General features: G+C 46.2%; 1 protein-coding gene across 1 annotated transcript; it reads right to left on the bottom strand.

Moving 5' to 3' along the window:
* Positions 1–13,266: 13,266 nt before the first annotated feature.
* LOC134965149 (paraneoplastic antigen Ma3-like) lies at positions 13,267–14,571 on the bottom strand. Its single transcript, XM_063941672.1, has one exon. The coding sequence runs from the start codon at positions 14,569–14,571 to the stop codon at positions 13,267–13,269; it is 1,305 nt and encodes a 434-aa protein (XP_063797742.1).
* Positions 14,572–16,595: the final 2,024 nt, after the last annotated feature.

Here is a 16,595-nt window from a genome sequence, read left to right on the forward strand (position 1 = left end):
ACCTCCATCAAAAGGGCGAAATACCATTTGGGTGATAGTTGATCGATTTTCGAAAATGGCACATTTCATTCCAGTAACTGGGTTACCATCAGCCCCTTTACTAGCCAGATTGTTAATCTCTGAAATCTTCAAGTTGCATGGCCTTCCTCGAGAGATCATCTCTGATCGGGGAACACAGTTTGTGGCCAAGTTTTGGAGGTCGCTTTGTTCATCTTTAAATGTCAAGTTGAATTTTTCTTCTGCATATCATCCTCAGACAAATGGACAAACTGAGAGAGTAAACCAAGACCTTGAAACATTTCTCTGGCTATATATATCATCCTCACAGGATGACTGGGTTGATTATCTTCCATTGGCAGAATTTGCTCATAATAATCTCTTCCATTCGTCTTCAGAATCTACGCCCTTTTATATTAACTTCGGCTTTCATCCTCGTGTACCAGAGTTCAATCCATTGCCAGCCCTAGAGGTTCCAGCAGCAGATCAAGAGCTTCAACGTCTATCTAGAATCTGGAGTTGTGTGCGTAAGTCGTTGGTCAAAACTTCCGCTCGTTATAAATCTTTTGCAGATAGAAAACGTAAAGCTGTACCGAATTACAAGGTGGGAGACCAAGTTTGGATTTCTACGCGCAATCTCAGGTTCAAAGTTCCTTCTAAGAAATTTGCTCCCAAGTTTATTGGTCCATTTCCCATTGTAAAGGTACTCAACCCTGTGTTATACAAAGTCAAGTTGCCACCGTCTTTGAGAATTCCTAACGCCTTTCATACATCTTTATTGAAACCTTTGATTCTCAATAAATTCCGTACTACCCAGTCCAAATCTCCTAAAGTTCACTCTTTACAGGATGAGGAATTTGAAGTTAAAGAGATTGTGGACTCACGTTCCCGATATGGACGTTTACAGTTTTTGGTCGACTGGAAGGGTTACGGTCTGGAGGAGAGATCCTGGGTTTTCTCTGAAGATGTTCATGCTCCAAGACTGGTACAGAAATAACCTGATAAGGTTCAAAGGTGTTCGGAGACCACCCTTAGAAGAGGGGGTACTGTCACGAACCGGTCTCTCACCTCTGCGGGTTCTGGGGTTCGTCCGTTGCCAGTGCGGTTGCTCGCGGTGCTGTGCGCCCGTGTGGGGACGCGGCGTGATCAGTGGCACAGGTAATGTAGATTCTGGGAACTGAGAGTGCAGGGACCAAATGGCCTAAGGCACTGCGGTGTGTCTCCTGTATAGGAGGTGGCCATGTTGGAGACCAAATAGGTAATACAGAGCACTTGTGAAAACACCTGTGGGCAGGTGTAAGCCAATCCCGTGCTTGTGCTGCCTTTAAGTAGGCTGGGATTATGTTACTCTGGGCCAGTGCTTTGTTGTATCAACGCTGTGCTCTAGCTCTGAGCTCTCTCCGTGCATTCCTGTGTGATTCCCGTGGTCCAGATATCGCCTCCGTTCCCAGAGGTTCGTCTGCAGCCTTCATCACTGCTACAGATCCACCGGCTCTCCGCTGTGTTGTCAGTTAATTGCACACCTACTGGAAACAGTTGGATTCCCAGAGTCTTGCATGAGGTTACCTTGTCTGCCTGTCTTCAACCATACAAAGTTTGGAGGATTCCACTACCCTCAGCTGTTCGTTTGTTCTACTCTGCTTTTAACCCGTTCATCACCTTGTCATCTGCTACAGTTTTCACAGTGATCTCCGGAACCCGCAAGTAACCCAATTCAGTACTTTTATTTTCTATGTTACCATAACAAGGATAATTCTTCACAGCTTCTCAGTTAACTTTCAAAACTTCATTGCAAATCCTTACAGTTATTTCTTCATGTCTGCATTACCCAGTTAAACACATTCTGCAGTTAAGCATCAAAGCTTGTTTATATTTGGACAATTCAACATTTAATCATCAGCTTGTTTTATATACAGTTCCATGAACATTTCTTTTATTTGTCTTTGAGATTTATCCTGCATATTATTTCTGCCATTCCTGCAATACTACAGTATAATATGATGATTAACAACTTGTCATTTAACTCTTTACTGAATTGTTATTTTTAATAAATATATGAAACGGAACTTTCTTCGTCCTCCCTGCTTTCTTCATACCCCAGCACCTACACCTGTGGTTAGTCCCGGGTTAACGGATTCACAAAAACACCCGGACCTGACAATAATATAGTCAGATGCCTGTAATGTTGATATATATTGCCCCCAAAAAGTACTCAGATTATGAATTGCTATACAGTAATTAAACTTTTGACATTCTACCAAGGAGATAGAAAGCTCAATATGTTAGACAGTCACTAACTAGACTTCAGTATCAATTGACGTTCACCATATAGGGCAGAAACCTGTATCGTTTTAAATGTTGTATTATCTTTTTGGTTTGTTTAAGTTATTTTATCACATTATTTGTAGTAAATACAAATATATATATATTATACAAATATATATCTCCTATATAATAGCCCTATTCTGTGACCTTGTGATTCATTTGCTAACGCTGGGCGGAGTCACAACAGTGGGCGGAGTTATTCAAATGAGTCACAGAGATCTGGCCAAATCTACAGGAGACTAGGAGCAGAAGCAGATAGCATGGACATTGGGCATGTCACAGACAGGGCTGCATACCTCCCAGCTTTCTGCAGGAGCTTTCTCCAGGCAGAAGGAGGGAAACACTCGGCGAAAAGGGGGCGTGGCTTCACGGGAGGGTCCCCGTTTTCGTCAGTGAGGGGGCATGCCCAGCGCTCTGTGAGCTGCTGGCATGCCCCCAGGGGCTGACTATGAGTCCGGGGGGCCCAGGGCACTTGAGACAGGGGAGCCCTATCTCATTGCTGTGCTTGCTGGGGGTTGTGGGCGTGGCCTAATCGCGGACCGCGCGGGCACGCCCCCTTATGCAAATTCCGATTTTTGTTTTTATTTTTTTTTATGAGATTTTGGCCCCTCAGCTAGGGCTAAATCCAGAGGAGGTGGTCGCTCCCCCCTACACACCCGCACAGGGAGAAGAAAGCAGGGAGACTGCTGCCTCCCTGCACAACACCACAGACCTGCCAATATGCAGCAGCGTGTGCTGACTGTAGCACAATGCTGCCACTGTTGCTGGCAGGACAGGGGGGGGGAGCTTCTGAGCTGGGACAGAGCTACTCCAGCCGGGGGGGCCTCTAAAACTGTGGGGCCAACGGTACGTATCCCCCGCCCCCCCCCCCCTTAATCCGGCTCTGCTGCTGGAACCCCCTCATTAATCCGTACCCCCTGATGCCCCCTCTCCCTCTGTCTCCACTATTCACCGCTGCTCTGCTAAGCAGAACAGCGAGTACAGGAGCTTTCCAACAGCCCCCCCCCACCGCTGGACACTGCGACCCGCGGGTGGGACAGCGGGACAGACCCCAAAAAATGGGACTGTCCCGCAAAAATCGGGACATTTGGGAGGTATGGGGGTGTGTGAGGGGTATGTCATACAGACAGACGGGCACCGGCTCACTGTGTGCTTGACCCCCCACATCGGCATACTCAGCAGGGTCTCTCTGGTGCGGAGGAGCGTCACTTTCTGACACACTCCACGCTTCTTAGCTGCAGTTTAGTGAGGCACCTGCCGCTGTGCAGGTTCCATACTGCCTCTGTTATCTCCAGCCCCGGCAACCCCACCGCTAGCTGCAGCGCTGCCACCCGCAGTGGAGTGCGCCCAGCTCATTCACACACTTTAGCTGGCGGGTAGCGCTGCAGAAATCCGAGCTGCTTGCAGGCTCTGACCCACTCCTCCCTCCAGCCGCAGCGTCTCCTGGGAGCTAACCAGTCACTCCCAGTCTCCCCTTACCACAGTGCCCGGAAGCCGTGAGGTCCGCGCCACGTGCATGCTATGACCCCCTCCTCCCTCCAGCCGCAGCATCTCCTGGGGGCTAACCAGTCATTTCCAGTCTCACCTTACCACAGTGCCCGGCAGCTGCGCGAGGTCTGCGGTGTGTGACTGAGGAGGGGGGGGAGGGATGCGGACTGGCAGAGAAAGCAGGACTCCAGCCTGAGAGAGTCAGCCATGCCAAGTCTCCAGCAGCAGCAGATCCCAACAGGTTGGAATGGAACAGCAGCAGCCAGCAGCAGTGACTCTGGTAAGACACATCTGTCTGTCACCACTGTTTTGTCCCTAATACCAATCTCTCCCGTGCCCTGTGTTCTGTCATGTCCCTGTCCTTGCCCTGCCACCCTTATTCTGGCCCTTTCACCCTTATCCTGGCCCTGTCACCCTTATGCTGGCCCTGTTACCCCTATCCTGGCCCTGTCACCCCTGTGCTTGCCCTGTGAACCCTATACTGGCCCCGTCACCCCTGTCCTGGTCCTGCCGCCCCTACCCTGGCCCTGTCACCCCTATCCTGTCCATATAATTTCTGTCCTGGCCCCGTCACCCCTGTCCTGGCCCCGTCACCCCTGTCCTGGCCCCGTCACCCTTATCCTGGCACCGTCACCCCTGTCCTGGCCCCGTCAACCCTGTACTGACCCGGTCACCCCTGTCCTGGCCCTGTTACTGCATACCCTCCAACTACCTTTTATGGCATGTACAGTACCCGCAGCGCCTCCAGACCTCTCCCCAATGCACCACACCTCCGCACCTTCCCCTCCACCACATGCGGCACTCCACCCCTCCCCCACATGCTGTGCCTCCAGACCCCCTACACCACCCGTGGCTCCCACTCCTCCACCCCTTCACCACCCACAGCACCTCCAGGCCCCTTCCACCATTCACCCCCCTTATACGTCTCCCCCCACACCTGCCCCCCTCCACCCGCAGCATCTGCAGACACCCTCCTCCATCAGCGGTCCCCCCCTCACCCACCCCTCCCCCACCAATGGCACCCCTGCACCTGCCCCTCCACCACCTGCAGCACCTCCGGACCTCCTTTCCCATCCGCCGCAACACCCGTACCTGCCCCTACCCTACCCATGGTGCCTGCGGTCCCCTACCCAACCCCCGGCACACCTGTCCCTTCCCATCCCACAGCACCTCCGGAACCCTTCACCCATCCACAACATCCCCACACCTGCCCCTCTCCCACCCGTGGCACCCCTGCCCCTCCCCCACCTGCGGTGCCTCCGGACCCCTCCCCCATCTGCATCCCCCACTCCTCTGCCCCTCCCCCACGCGCAGCACCTCCCGAACCTTCCCCATCCGGGCACCACCACCACTTCTGCCTCCCCTCCACCCGCAGCATCTACAGACACCATCCGCAGTCCCCCCCGCACCCGCTACATTCTGTACATCGTGCCCTGCAGGTGCTGTTCACGCCGTCGCAAGGGGCTTTCATTGTGCAATATTTAACCACTAACAAAGGAATGCAGGTAATACTCCATATAATACAAATATTAAACCCCAGAAAGGCATGCAAGGGTTAAGGGGGCGTAGCCCCTTGCGACGGTGTGAAGAGCGCCCGTAGGGCGCGATGAAGCACCTAGTAATAATAATAATTTTATTTATATAGTGCTCTTTCTCCAATAGGACTGAAGGCACTTATAAATATACTGTACAGTATATATATATATATATATATATATATATATATTTATTTGTAAAACAATAAGAATGATACTGTACTTTTGTTTCAGGCAACAATGAATGAATTACTTCTATGATAATCACAATAATCACGTATTATCATTATTGTTGATACCGATGCTTCCCTGGCCAAGAAAGGAAAGACAGTTAGCTGGGACCTGTGTTTATTCGGTCAGCAAAGCACCAAAGAAACTCCAACGTGTCCAGCTAATAAAACAAGAACCGGAGAAGGGTATAAAGCCTCGGCAGTGGACTTACAAAAGTTTCCAGATGCTGAACTTTTGAGTGGTGAAATAACTTTTGATTTTCTTAGTAAACGCTCATTACTAGACAACCTTACCAAAAATTATACAAAGTTTCACAAGAACTGTCGTGCAAAATATACAACTTATAAACTGAATAGATTGCTAGAGACCAGAAGCCGGCAAATAAGTACTGAACAAGCGTGTGCAGCTGACCATTTTACTAGGTCTAAAGGTGAGACAACGAATTATAAAAAACAATGCTTCTTTTGCGAAGGTGAAGAAGGTACACTTCATGCAGCTGCAACCAAGCCTTTGAGTGGCAATATTGCATCATTTGCTCCTCATAACTGGCCTCCCTGACAATTACCTCTCTCCACTCCAATCTATACTCAATGCGGCAGTCTTCCTCACCAAATGCACTACGTCCACCTCCCCTCTCCTACAAGCCCTTCACTGGCTTCCCTTCCCTTTCAGAATCTAATTTAAACTTCTCACACTCGCTTACAAAGCCCTCACCCATGTGTTGTTTGCTTGAGATTTATATTATATACATATAAAAATTATCTCATGTGTGTGTGTGTGTGTGTGTGTGTGTGTGTGTGTGTGTGTGTGTATATACAGGTTGAGTATCCCTTATCCAAAATGCTTGGGACCAAAGGTATTTTGGATATGGGATTTTTCCATATTTTGGAATAATTGCATACCATAATGAGATATCATGGTGATGGGACCTAAGTCCAAGCACAGAATACATTTACAGTATGTTACATATACACCTTATACACACAGCTTGAAGTTAATTTTAGCCAATATTTTTTGTAACTTTGTGCATTGAACAAAGTGTATCTATAGTCACACAATTCATTTATGTTTCATATACACCTTATACACACAGCCTGAAGGTCATTTAATACAATATTTTTTTAATAACTGTGTGTATTAAACAAAGTTTGTGTACATTGAGCCATCAAAAAACAAAGGTTTCACTATCTCACTCTCACGCAAAAAAGTCCGTATTTCGGAATATTTGGATATGGGATACTCAACCTGTGTGTATATATATATATATATATGTAGCCCCACCTCCCCAGGTTGAGCCTTTTATTTCCACTGGCGTGCCTCCACCCAAGCGTGGGTACACTCTGGCTTGCTTGGGTAAGCCTTTCCAAGTTTGGATATTGAGTGTAGTTGTTTATAAAATGAAATATACTTAGGATAATAGGGATAACTGTCCTCACCTTAGTCTCCCCGTTGATTGAACGCGTCCTTGGTTCTTCTCTTTTCTTTAGGTTGCCTTTCTAGATCTCCCTCCCATCATGGAAACAACAACTACAATCGGTAAGTACAATTTCTGTCGCTTTTAATTATTCAGAATATAATTTAAATGACTACTTAGCATATACAACACCAATTCTCTAGAAGTTGCCCATACATGTATATCCAATTTTATAATCACTATGACTCTAAAGTACAAAAGTTCTGCATGCATAACACAAAAATGTATTTAACCATAGCCATATTTACTATGACTATAGACCCGGGATTTGTTAAACTCCCCTCTGCGCAGAATAAACCTCAAACATGACAGTACCTTGTCCGTTATAGGCAAGATTCATTACCAATCGCCTGGTCACTTAGCTTTTGTTATTACTCAAAAGTATATGTCATTGGGCGGATATGGTTAGTTCTCAGCGGAAATGATGATAAATGTGGAAACTGGTAGTAGGAGCTAGTAAAGTCTCATGCGCTAATTCAAGATAACGGCTCATAGCTTAGATAAAAAGATTCTGGAATCTATCCCCTGAAGGATTCTTTCGTGAGCCCCTCCAATTTGTAATCTTCACCCTTCCTGGGCTCTTATACAATATAGGAACCTCTGTAGACTGTCTTGAGATTATATTAGGTGCTCCATACCGTCTTTTACCTACAATCCTACATATGCTGTAGGCGGCAATATGCAACGATCGTACTAAACTAGAGGGGTGGTTAAACTCGTCGGAGACACCCCATCCAATCAGCGGGAGGGACGGATGCAGTCCTTCGTGTCCCTACTACTTAGTCTCTTAGGACAACTCTAACACTCTATGATAGTCTCTAGTTATAGCACATGAGCAATGTGTGAGGGTGCGGAGATAGGCATCTATAGCTGGGTCCTACCTTCCCGTGCAATATATTTTCCAAGCACCACTATTACTATAATAAGAAATGTCTTTACGGTGCTGCCTTCAGAGGATGGGATACCTTTCCTTACACTTGGGGTTATCTACCTTTGTGCCTCTCCCCCAATCACTGTCCCATCTCTTGCACACATTAGTAACAAGGTGAAATTTCCCCCTCCAAATCTTTCAGATGAAGGAGATGCGTATACGGACTATTCGGGCCTGTCCATTCACTTTTTTTTTATACAATTTAAAGGAAATGCACCTGTCTCAATCTTGTGTGGTTATTCATTCACGTTAGACAAATATATATATGGTGCGCTGTCTCTTTGTCCTCTCACATATGGGCTCCTCATATTATTTATTTACCTCAGTTACCCTCCAAATGCAAGTTGTGTAACTGACAATGGGGACGGAGCATACCGTACAATGCTGCTTTTATAGATAGGTATGATTTATGGTGCTCCCTCTATCTACCAGTCCGGAGCTATGTGGTTACCTGCTGTCTCCACTGATGTTTAACAGTCAGGCTTTCAGAGCAGACGTACAGGGGGACGATCCCTGGACACCCAGGCAGGAGTACTACTCAGCTGATTAGTGGGACGATCCTCTGATCTGCTCCGGTCCCTCCTCCGATCCACCTGCGTCACTCCCTGAGTCAGCCCCTCCGTCTCCGGCTTCCTCTCTCTCTTCCCTCGGACTATAGGCAGCCGCTGGCCGGGTGACTGCTGTAATAGGTCAGCCGGGCTTCAGTCAGTATAGGAGAATCAGCCTTCCTCTCCTCTCCCGCACAGATCTCCTGTCAGGTCAGTCTGCTCTCCGTCCCCTCAGCCGCCGCAATAGCCATCCTCCTCAGCTTCTGCTCTCTCTCCTCCCGCTCTCCTCAGCCGTTGGCTCTATCGCGCGCACGGCTCCCCCGTGGCCGCATGACAGTCCAGCGCTCCCTCTCCTCTCCTTCTAGAGCCTTCGGCACCATCACTGTCCACCAAGGTGTATACCTATTATATTACTACCATGCTCATAGTAATATATAATATATTGCAATATGGTCATATATATACCTTCACATTGTATATAAATAATAAATTCCATTACTTATACATTCACTATATTTTATAATAAATACATAAGGTCAACTTCAGCCTACAGGGCTACACTCTCCCCCTGGTGATTACATGTAGCTATATTTATAGTTCTAGTGTATATCACCATCCAATTAATTTATAACTTTGGTGCCTTTGGTGTAACATTTACATGCTATACCCAAAGTATGGCCATGACAACATCACATTAGGATGTACTACCACTGGTATAGCCGTTGGCATTCCCAATTTCTCATAGGTTAGTATTTTAGGAGGCCTACGAATTCTTTGAGGCCTAGGTGACAGCTCCTCTGGTTCCACGCTTTCATGCTCATTAAGAATATCTGTGTAGTTTGTATCAATCCCATATTCCCCATCTCCTTCCATCGTCTTTCTCTCTTCTTCAGCGGACTCCCTAGGTATACGAGGTATTGATAACTCAAGCTCACTACTATGATCAGGAACATCCTGATACCCTACTTCATCGTCCCCACACCAGTCATCATCCCGATAATAGTATCCAGAATTATATTCATACCAAGGGTCATCTTCTGTCTCATCCTTGGTCAACTTTTTCACTGGGTTGCTATCCTTAACCTTATTTTCACCATCTTTCAGAGCTTCTGAGTTCCCTGTATCCTCCCAGCATATGTCTTGTGCAATTGGGAGTATATGCTGTCGGTGGTATGTTACCATGGGTCCATACCCGTCAGCTCTTATTAGTTGATATACTGGAATGTTAGACAGCTGTTTGACAACAATATACGGCTCAGACCTCCATCGATTATGCAACTTTTGTTTCTTGGGTACTCCAAGGGAACGCAGGAGTACTCGGTCCCCTGACGTTAAACACTGTTCTTTCACTCTACTTTCACCTTGAGACCGATTTTTAGCTTCAAGCCGATGCGCAGAGATTTGGGCCAGTTGATATGCCTCACTTAGCTGTTGTCGAAGTTGCTTGATATATTGCGAGTGAGAAGGGGCAGTAGTAGAATTTACTTGCGTACTCAATCCTACATCAATTGGTAGTCTGGCCTCTCTACCAAACATCAGATAATAAGGGGTGAATCGTGTGGCTTCGTTTCTGGTGCAGTTGTAAGCATGAACTAGAGAAGATACATGCCTCCTCCATTGTGGTTTCCTTTTGAAGCTCAAGGTACCAAGCATGTTCAACAATGTCCGGTTGAACCTTTCTGGCTGAGGATCGCCTTGAGGATGGTACGGAGTGGTTCTAGATTTTTTTATTCCACAACATTGGCACAGTTCTTTAAGTAACCTGCTCTCAAATTCACGCCCTTGATCCGAGTGTATTCTCGCAGGTAACCCATAGTGGACGAAGAATTTTTCCCATAACGTATTTGCAACAGTGGCTGCTGTCTGATTAGCCGTTATATAGGCCTGTGCATACCGTGTAAAGTGATCGGTTAATACCAGAATATGACTGTCTTGCCCCCCTGGGCCCTCCAATGTTAAGAAATCGATGGATATCAATTCTAATGGTCCCGAACTCTGAATATTCACTTGTGGAATGTGTTTAGTTGGTAATTTTTTTCTGAGGATGCAGTTTCCACAAGTCCGACAAAAATGGTCGATATCCCTGTTCATAAATGGCCAAAAGAACCTATCGGCAACCAACCCTTGGGTCTTGTCATATCCCAAATGCCCATGTTGGTCATGCAACGCCTCTAATACCATCTGCTTGTATTTAGTGGGCAATATAATTTGAAGTTTACAGTCTCTCTCACCCCGCTGAACCCTTCTATATAGGATCCCTTTTTTTAAAGTCAATTTTCCTCGTTGCTGCCATAACACTCGACTCCTGTGACAGCTGTGATCGCTGTACCATTAATTTTGGATTTTCTAGCATCTTCAGAATAGGAGCAATAATCAGATCCTCTTGTTGTGCATGCGCCATTTGTTCCCTGGGAATAAATTCAATGCCTTCGAGTTCCAACCGACTTAATCGGCAATAGGCAGGGGGTATAGCTGTTTCCGAAGCACCTAAATTCACTATAGCTACCGATTCAACCTGCCGAGTGAGGCTTATCTGTTGGCATAATCCTTTAACTGCGGCAGCGGGTACCTCAATCCATTCCTCTCTGACATCATAACAATCTTCCCTGGGTATCCTGGATAACGCATCAGCATCCTGGTTGTTAATTCCAGGTCGGTACTTGATGGTAAAATCATAATTTGTTAAAGTAGCCAACCACCTGTGACCAGTTGCATCTAACTTAGCCGTAGTTTGGATGTAGGTAAGGGGGTTATTATCTGTCTGCACTATAAACGATACTCCATACAGGTAGTCATGGAACTTTTCGCTGATGGCCCATTTCAGTGCCAGAAATTCCAATTTATGGACCGGGTAGTTTTTTTCACTCCTAGATAAACCCCGGCTGACATAGGAGATGGGCCGCAATTGCTGCTCTTGCACCTGATATAATACTCCCCCCAATCCGTCGAAAGATGCATCTATATGAACTTCATACGGAAGATCAGGTTTAGCATATGCTAGCACGGGTGATGTGGTTAAACTATCTTTTAATTTAATAAAGGCGTCTTCACACTGATCATTCCATCGAGCGCCGAAAGACTCCCGTGGCTTATAATACTGTCTCTGCCTATCTCGCATAATATGACAACCACTACTATGCTTCTTGACCGGAGGATACCCACGGGTTAATTCAGTTAAAGGCTGAGCTACTTTGGAGTAATGGGGCACAAATTTCCTATAATAACCACAGAACCCTAAAAAGGACCTCAGATCTTTGAGGTTATCCGGTCTGGGCCAATTCTTCACAGTGACCACCTTGTCAGGATCGGTAGCTATCCCATGTCTACTTACAATATGCCCTAAGTACTTGACGGATGCCTGGCAGAATTTATATTTTTCAATGGACAGCTTCAATCCTCGTACCTGGAGCCGGTCCATCACCTTTAGAAGGCGCTCATTGTGTTCTTCCAGATCTTTTCCGAAAACAATGATGTCATCTAAATACACCAGTACTTCCCTGTAGCACATGTCCCCTACTGTTTTTTCCATTGTCCTTTGAAAGGTGGCTGGGGCTCCTTTAATGCCTTGCGGCATTTTAAGGAATTCAAAGAATCCTATGGGACATATGAAAGCAGTTTTAGCCCGATCATCCACATTCATGGGTATTTGATAATATCCACAACGCAGGTCAAGTACCGAAAACCATGTACTTCCTTGTAGACAATCCAACGCTTCATCCACTTTCGGTACTGTATACTGATCAGGCAATGTCCGACTATTTAACGTGCGGTAGTCTATACATAAGCGTATTTCTCCATTTTTTTTCCGAGCTACCACGATGGGTGAAGCATAGGGACTCTGTGAATCGGCTATTACATTATTCTCCAATAAACTGCGTAAGTGGGCCCTCACGTCTTCATAATCCGCTGGAGCTAGCCTTCGAGATCGTTCTCTGAATGGGCGGTCGTCAGTCAAGGTAATATGATGCTCTACACCAGTGGCCGTCCCTAGATCCCATTCACTTTGGGAAAAAACATCCTTTCTCAACTGTAGCTGTTCTATCAATCTTTGCTTATTCTCACAGGAGATATCACTTCCCTTAAAACATGAATTTATATCAAACGTCTTATGTTGGTCATCTAGTCTATGTGCCAGTTTTCCACTTCTGTCTTCCATATGGTTTTCTATCAGTAGGCATCTGGAATCCCTTTCTCCAGACGCATCGAACAATTGGCGAGTTTTATCTTTATCCTGTTTATCACACCAACGAATAAGATTCTTGAACATTTGGGTATTAGTGCCCACAATAGCCGGAAGCTGTCCATTATCCCCTGGCGAATCAGGACAAACTAGAGCGATCAAAGGGACAGTTTCATTTGGAGTAATTAGCCCTGGTTCAAAAGTTATTTGAGTAGTGATATATCCTAAGTACGGGTATTTCTGCTCGCTTAGCCCCCATACCGTAAGGCCACTAAGTGGATGAATTGGTATGTCATACAGGTGCTCACGATACCAGGATTCAAAGATAATGGATACCTGGGACCCGCTATCCATTAGTACATTACAATCATGGCCATTTATCATTGCTCTAACCAGTGGTGTCTGGCCCATTATGCTGTCTGGAATTGTAGCTGACCACTGGGCACTCCCCATTGCTCGAACATTTATAATTGGGGAGCCTGTGAGGGGGTCACAGAGCTCCCGAAGGGGTTTTCCAACGGTGTTGTTCTTCTCCCAGATCCACTGTTTTCCCTTCGTTAGGACCCATTACCTGGGCATTCAAACGACCGGTGTCCGGGCTGCCCACAGCTGTAACATATAATGGGATTTCGTCCTCCCCTGCCCCTACTTATTTCCCGCCCAGTTCTCTGGTTCCAATAAGGAATGGTCTCATTCTGGGTTTGCAGGGCAATCAACTGATCTATTTTTTTATTCTGCTCTTCAATTAACTTCAGTAACCTGTCATCCATCGGTGGAGGAGTGACTGTTGGCATCACAACTTTGACTTTTTTTATATTTCTCTCCCTTGTTTCAATCTGTACCTCCTCCAGCTTAACTTCTTTTATCAGATCCGTCAATGTAGGTGGTGGCCCAGTCGCCCGTGTACATCTGAGCCTCTGTGCCACAGGATTTGTGGTTAATGCTCCTTTAAGCACTTGCTTCATCCTACTTGCATTGACTGATTCCTTATCAATTCCTCCTTTATCTACAATTTTGTACAGCAGACGGTCCACTCTATAAATATACTGAGTCAGTGTCTCACCTGGCTCTTGGTAAGTGCAGGTCAATCGTGCTAGTAGATCCCCCACATCCTCGAGTGTTCCGAAAGAAAAGTCAAGTGCTTCAATATAATCTTTGAGAGTAGCTGTCTTTGTACTCCGCCTAGTGGCCTGCACCACCCCCATAGCTGGTCCCCACAGGCTTTCCACAATACGTTGTTTCTTGATATGCTCCGGGCATTGCCACTCTTCTGAGTGCTGCACCGCTGTCTCCCGCCAGGTATCATAAGTCTCTTCACCAGTTGGCACCGGAATGATCCCCGAAAATATCCTTAATCTCCGATATCCACCTTCATAGTGCCATCGTTCCATCTGACTGACCATCTTATCTACCACTGCATCAACTCCTGTATCTGTAGCTCCTGCTTTCCTTGATGATGTTCCAACTTCCACACTGGCAGTGTGAAAACACTCCCCCGTGGTAAGGACGGTATCACCGTGGTCCTCTGCATATGTGGCTTCTTCCTCCAAACTATCCCTCCCCTCAGGCCAAATCAATTGTATCTTTCTTCCGGGAATTCCTTCCATAATAATCATACTGGGAAATAATGTTGGGTCTAAGGGATTCCGATTACTAATAAGTACTGCAAAAGTGGCACCACTCTGTCCTTTCCACCTCTCTATCACACATGGTTGACTAAGTCCGTACAATTTATCTAGGGAGTTTATCACAACTTCGTCACTAGCCACAGACAGTGGCCCTCCCAATCCAAAACTGCACAATGGTTCCACTCCTTTCTCCTTACACCAACGATAGATGTCAGCCGAAGTAACTTCCTCCATATTGTCTCTGTGATAATTTTCAGGAAATCCCTCTGCGTCACTTCCTGTGGAATCTCAGCAGTGCCTCCAATTGTAGCCCCACCTCCCCAGGTTGAGCCTTTTATTTCCACTGGCGTGCCTCCACCCAAGCGTGGGTACACTCTGGCTTGCTTGGGTAAGCCTTTCCAAGTTTGGATATTGAGTGTAGTTGTTTATAAAATGAAATATACTTAGGATAATAGGGATAACTGTCCTCACCTTAGTCTCCCCGTTGATTGAACGCGTCCTTGGTTCTTCTCTTTTCTTTAGGTTGCCTTTCTAGATCTCCCTCCCATCATGGAAACAACAACTACAATCGGTAAGTACAATTTCTGTCGCTTTTAATTATTCAGAATATAATTTAAATGAATACTTAGCATATACAACACCAATTCTCTAGAAGTTGCCCATACATGTATATCCAACTTTATAATCACTATGACTCTAAAGTACAAAAGTTCTGCATGCATAACACAAAAATGTATTTAACCATAGCCATATTTACTATGACTATAGACCCGGGATTTGTTAAACTCCCCTCTGCGCAGAATAAACCTCAAACATGACAGTACCTTGTCCGTTATAGGCAAGATTCATTACCAATCGCCTGGTCACTTAGCTTTTGTTATTACTCAAAAGTATATGTCATTGGGCGGATATGGTTAGTTCTCAGCGGAAATGATGATAAATGTGGAAACTGGTAGTAGGAGCTAGTAAAGTCTCATGCGCTAATTCAAGATAACGGCTCATAGCTTAGATAAAAAGATTCTGGAATCTATCCCCTGAAGGATTCTTTCGTGAGCCCCTCCAATTTGTAATCTTCACCCTTCCTGGGCTCTTATACAATATAGGAACCTCTGTAGACTGTCTTGAGATTATATTAGGTGCTCCATACCGTCTTTTACCTACAATCCTACATATGCTGTAGGCGGCAATATGCAACGATCGTACTAAACTAGAGGGGTGGTTAAACTCGTCGGAGACACCCCATCCAATCAGCGGGAGGGACGGATGCAGTCCTTCGTGTCCCTACTACTTAGTCTCTTAGGACAACTCTAACACTCTATGATAGTCTCTAGTTATAGCACATGAGCAATGTGTGAGGGTGCGGAGATAGGCATCTATAGCTGGGTCCTACCTTCCCGTGCAATATATTTTCCAAGCACCACTATTACTATAATAAGAAATGTCTTTACGGTGCTGCCTTCAGAGGATGGGATACCTTTCCTTACACTTGGGGTTATCTACCTTTGTGCCTCTCCCCCAATCACTGTCCCATCTCTTGCACACATTAGTAACAAGGTGAAATTTCCCCCTCCAAATCTTTCAGATGAAGGAGATGCGTATACGGACTATTCGGGCCTGTCCATTCACTTTTTTTTTATACAATTTAAAGGAAATGCACCTGTCTCAATCTTGTGTGGTTATTCATTCACGTTAGACAAATATATATATGGTGCGCTGTCTCTTTGTCCTCTCACATATGGGCTCCTCATATTATTTATTTACCTCAGTTACCCTCCAAATGCAAGTTGTGTAACTGACAATGGGGACGGAGCATACCGTACAATGCTGCTTTTATAGATAGGTATGATTTATGGTGCTCCCTCTATCTACCAGTCCGGAGCTATGTGGTTACCTGCTGTCTCCACTGATGTTTAACAGTCAGGCTTTCAGAGCAGACGTACAGGGGGACGATCCCTGGACACCCAGGCAGGAGTACTACTCAGCTGATTAGTGGGACGATCCTCTGATCTGCTCCGGTCCCTCCTCCGATCCACCTGCGTCACTCCCTGAGTCAGCCCCTCCGTCTCCGGCTTCCTCTCTCTCTTCCCTCGGACTATAGGCAGCCGCTGGCCGGGTGACTGCTGTAATAGGTCAGCCGGGCTTCAGTCAGTATAGGAGAATCAGCCTTCCTCTCCTCTCCCGCACAGATCTCCTGTCAGGTCAGTCTGCTCTCCGTCCCCTCAGCCGCCGCAATAGCCATCCTCCTCAGCTTCTGCTCT

The sequence above is a fragment of the Pseudophryne corroboree genome, chromosome 10 (assembly GCF_028390025.1).
Source record: "Pseudophryne corroboree isolate aPseCor3 chromosome 10, aPseCor3.hap2, whole genome shotgun sequence".
Classification (NCBI taxonomy): Eukaryota; Metazoa; Chordata; class Amphibia; order Anura; family Myobatrachidae; genus Pseudophryne; species Pseudophryne corroboree.

Coding starts and splice junctions, on each gene's coding strand:
- LOC134965149 (XM_063941672.1), bottom strand. CDS start 14,571: ATGGAGGAAGTTACTTCGGCTGACATCTATCGTTGGTGTAAGGAGAAA.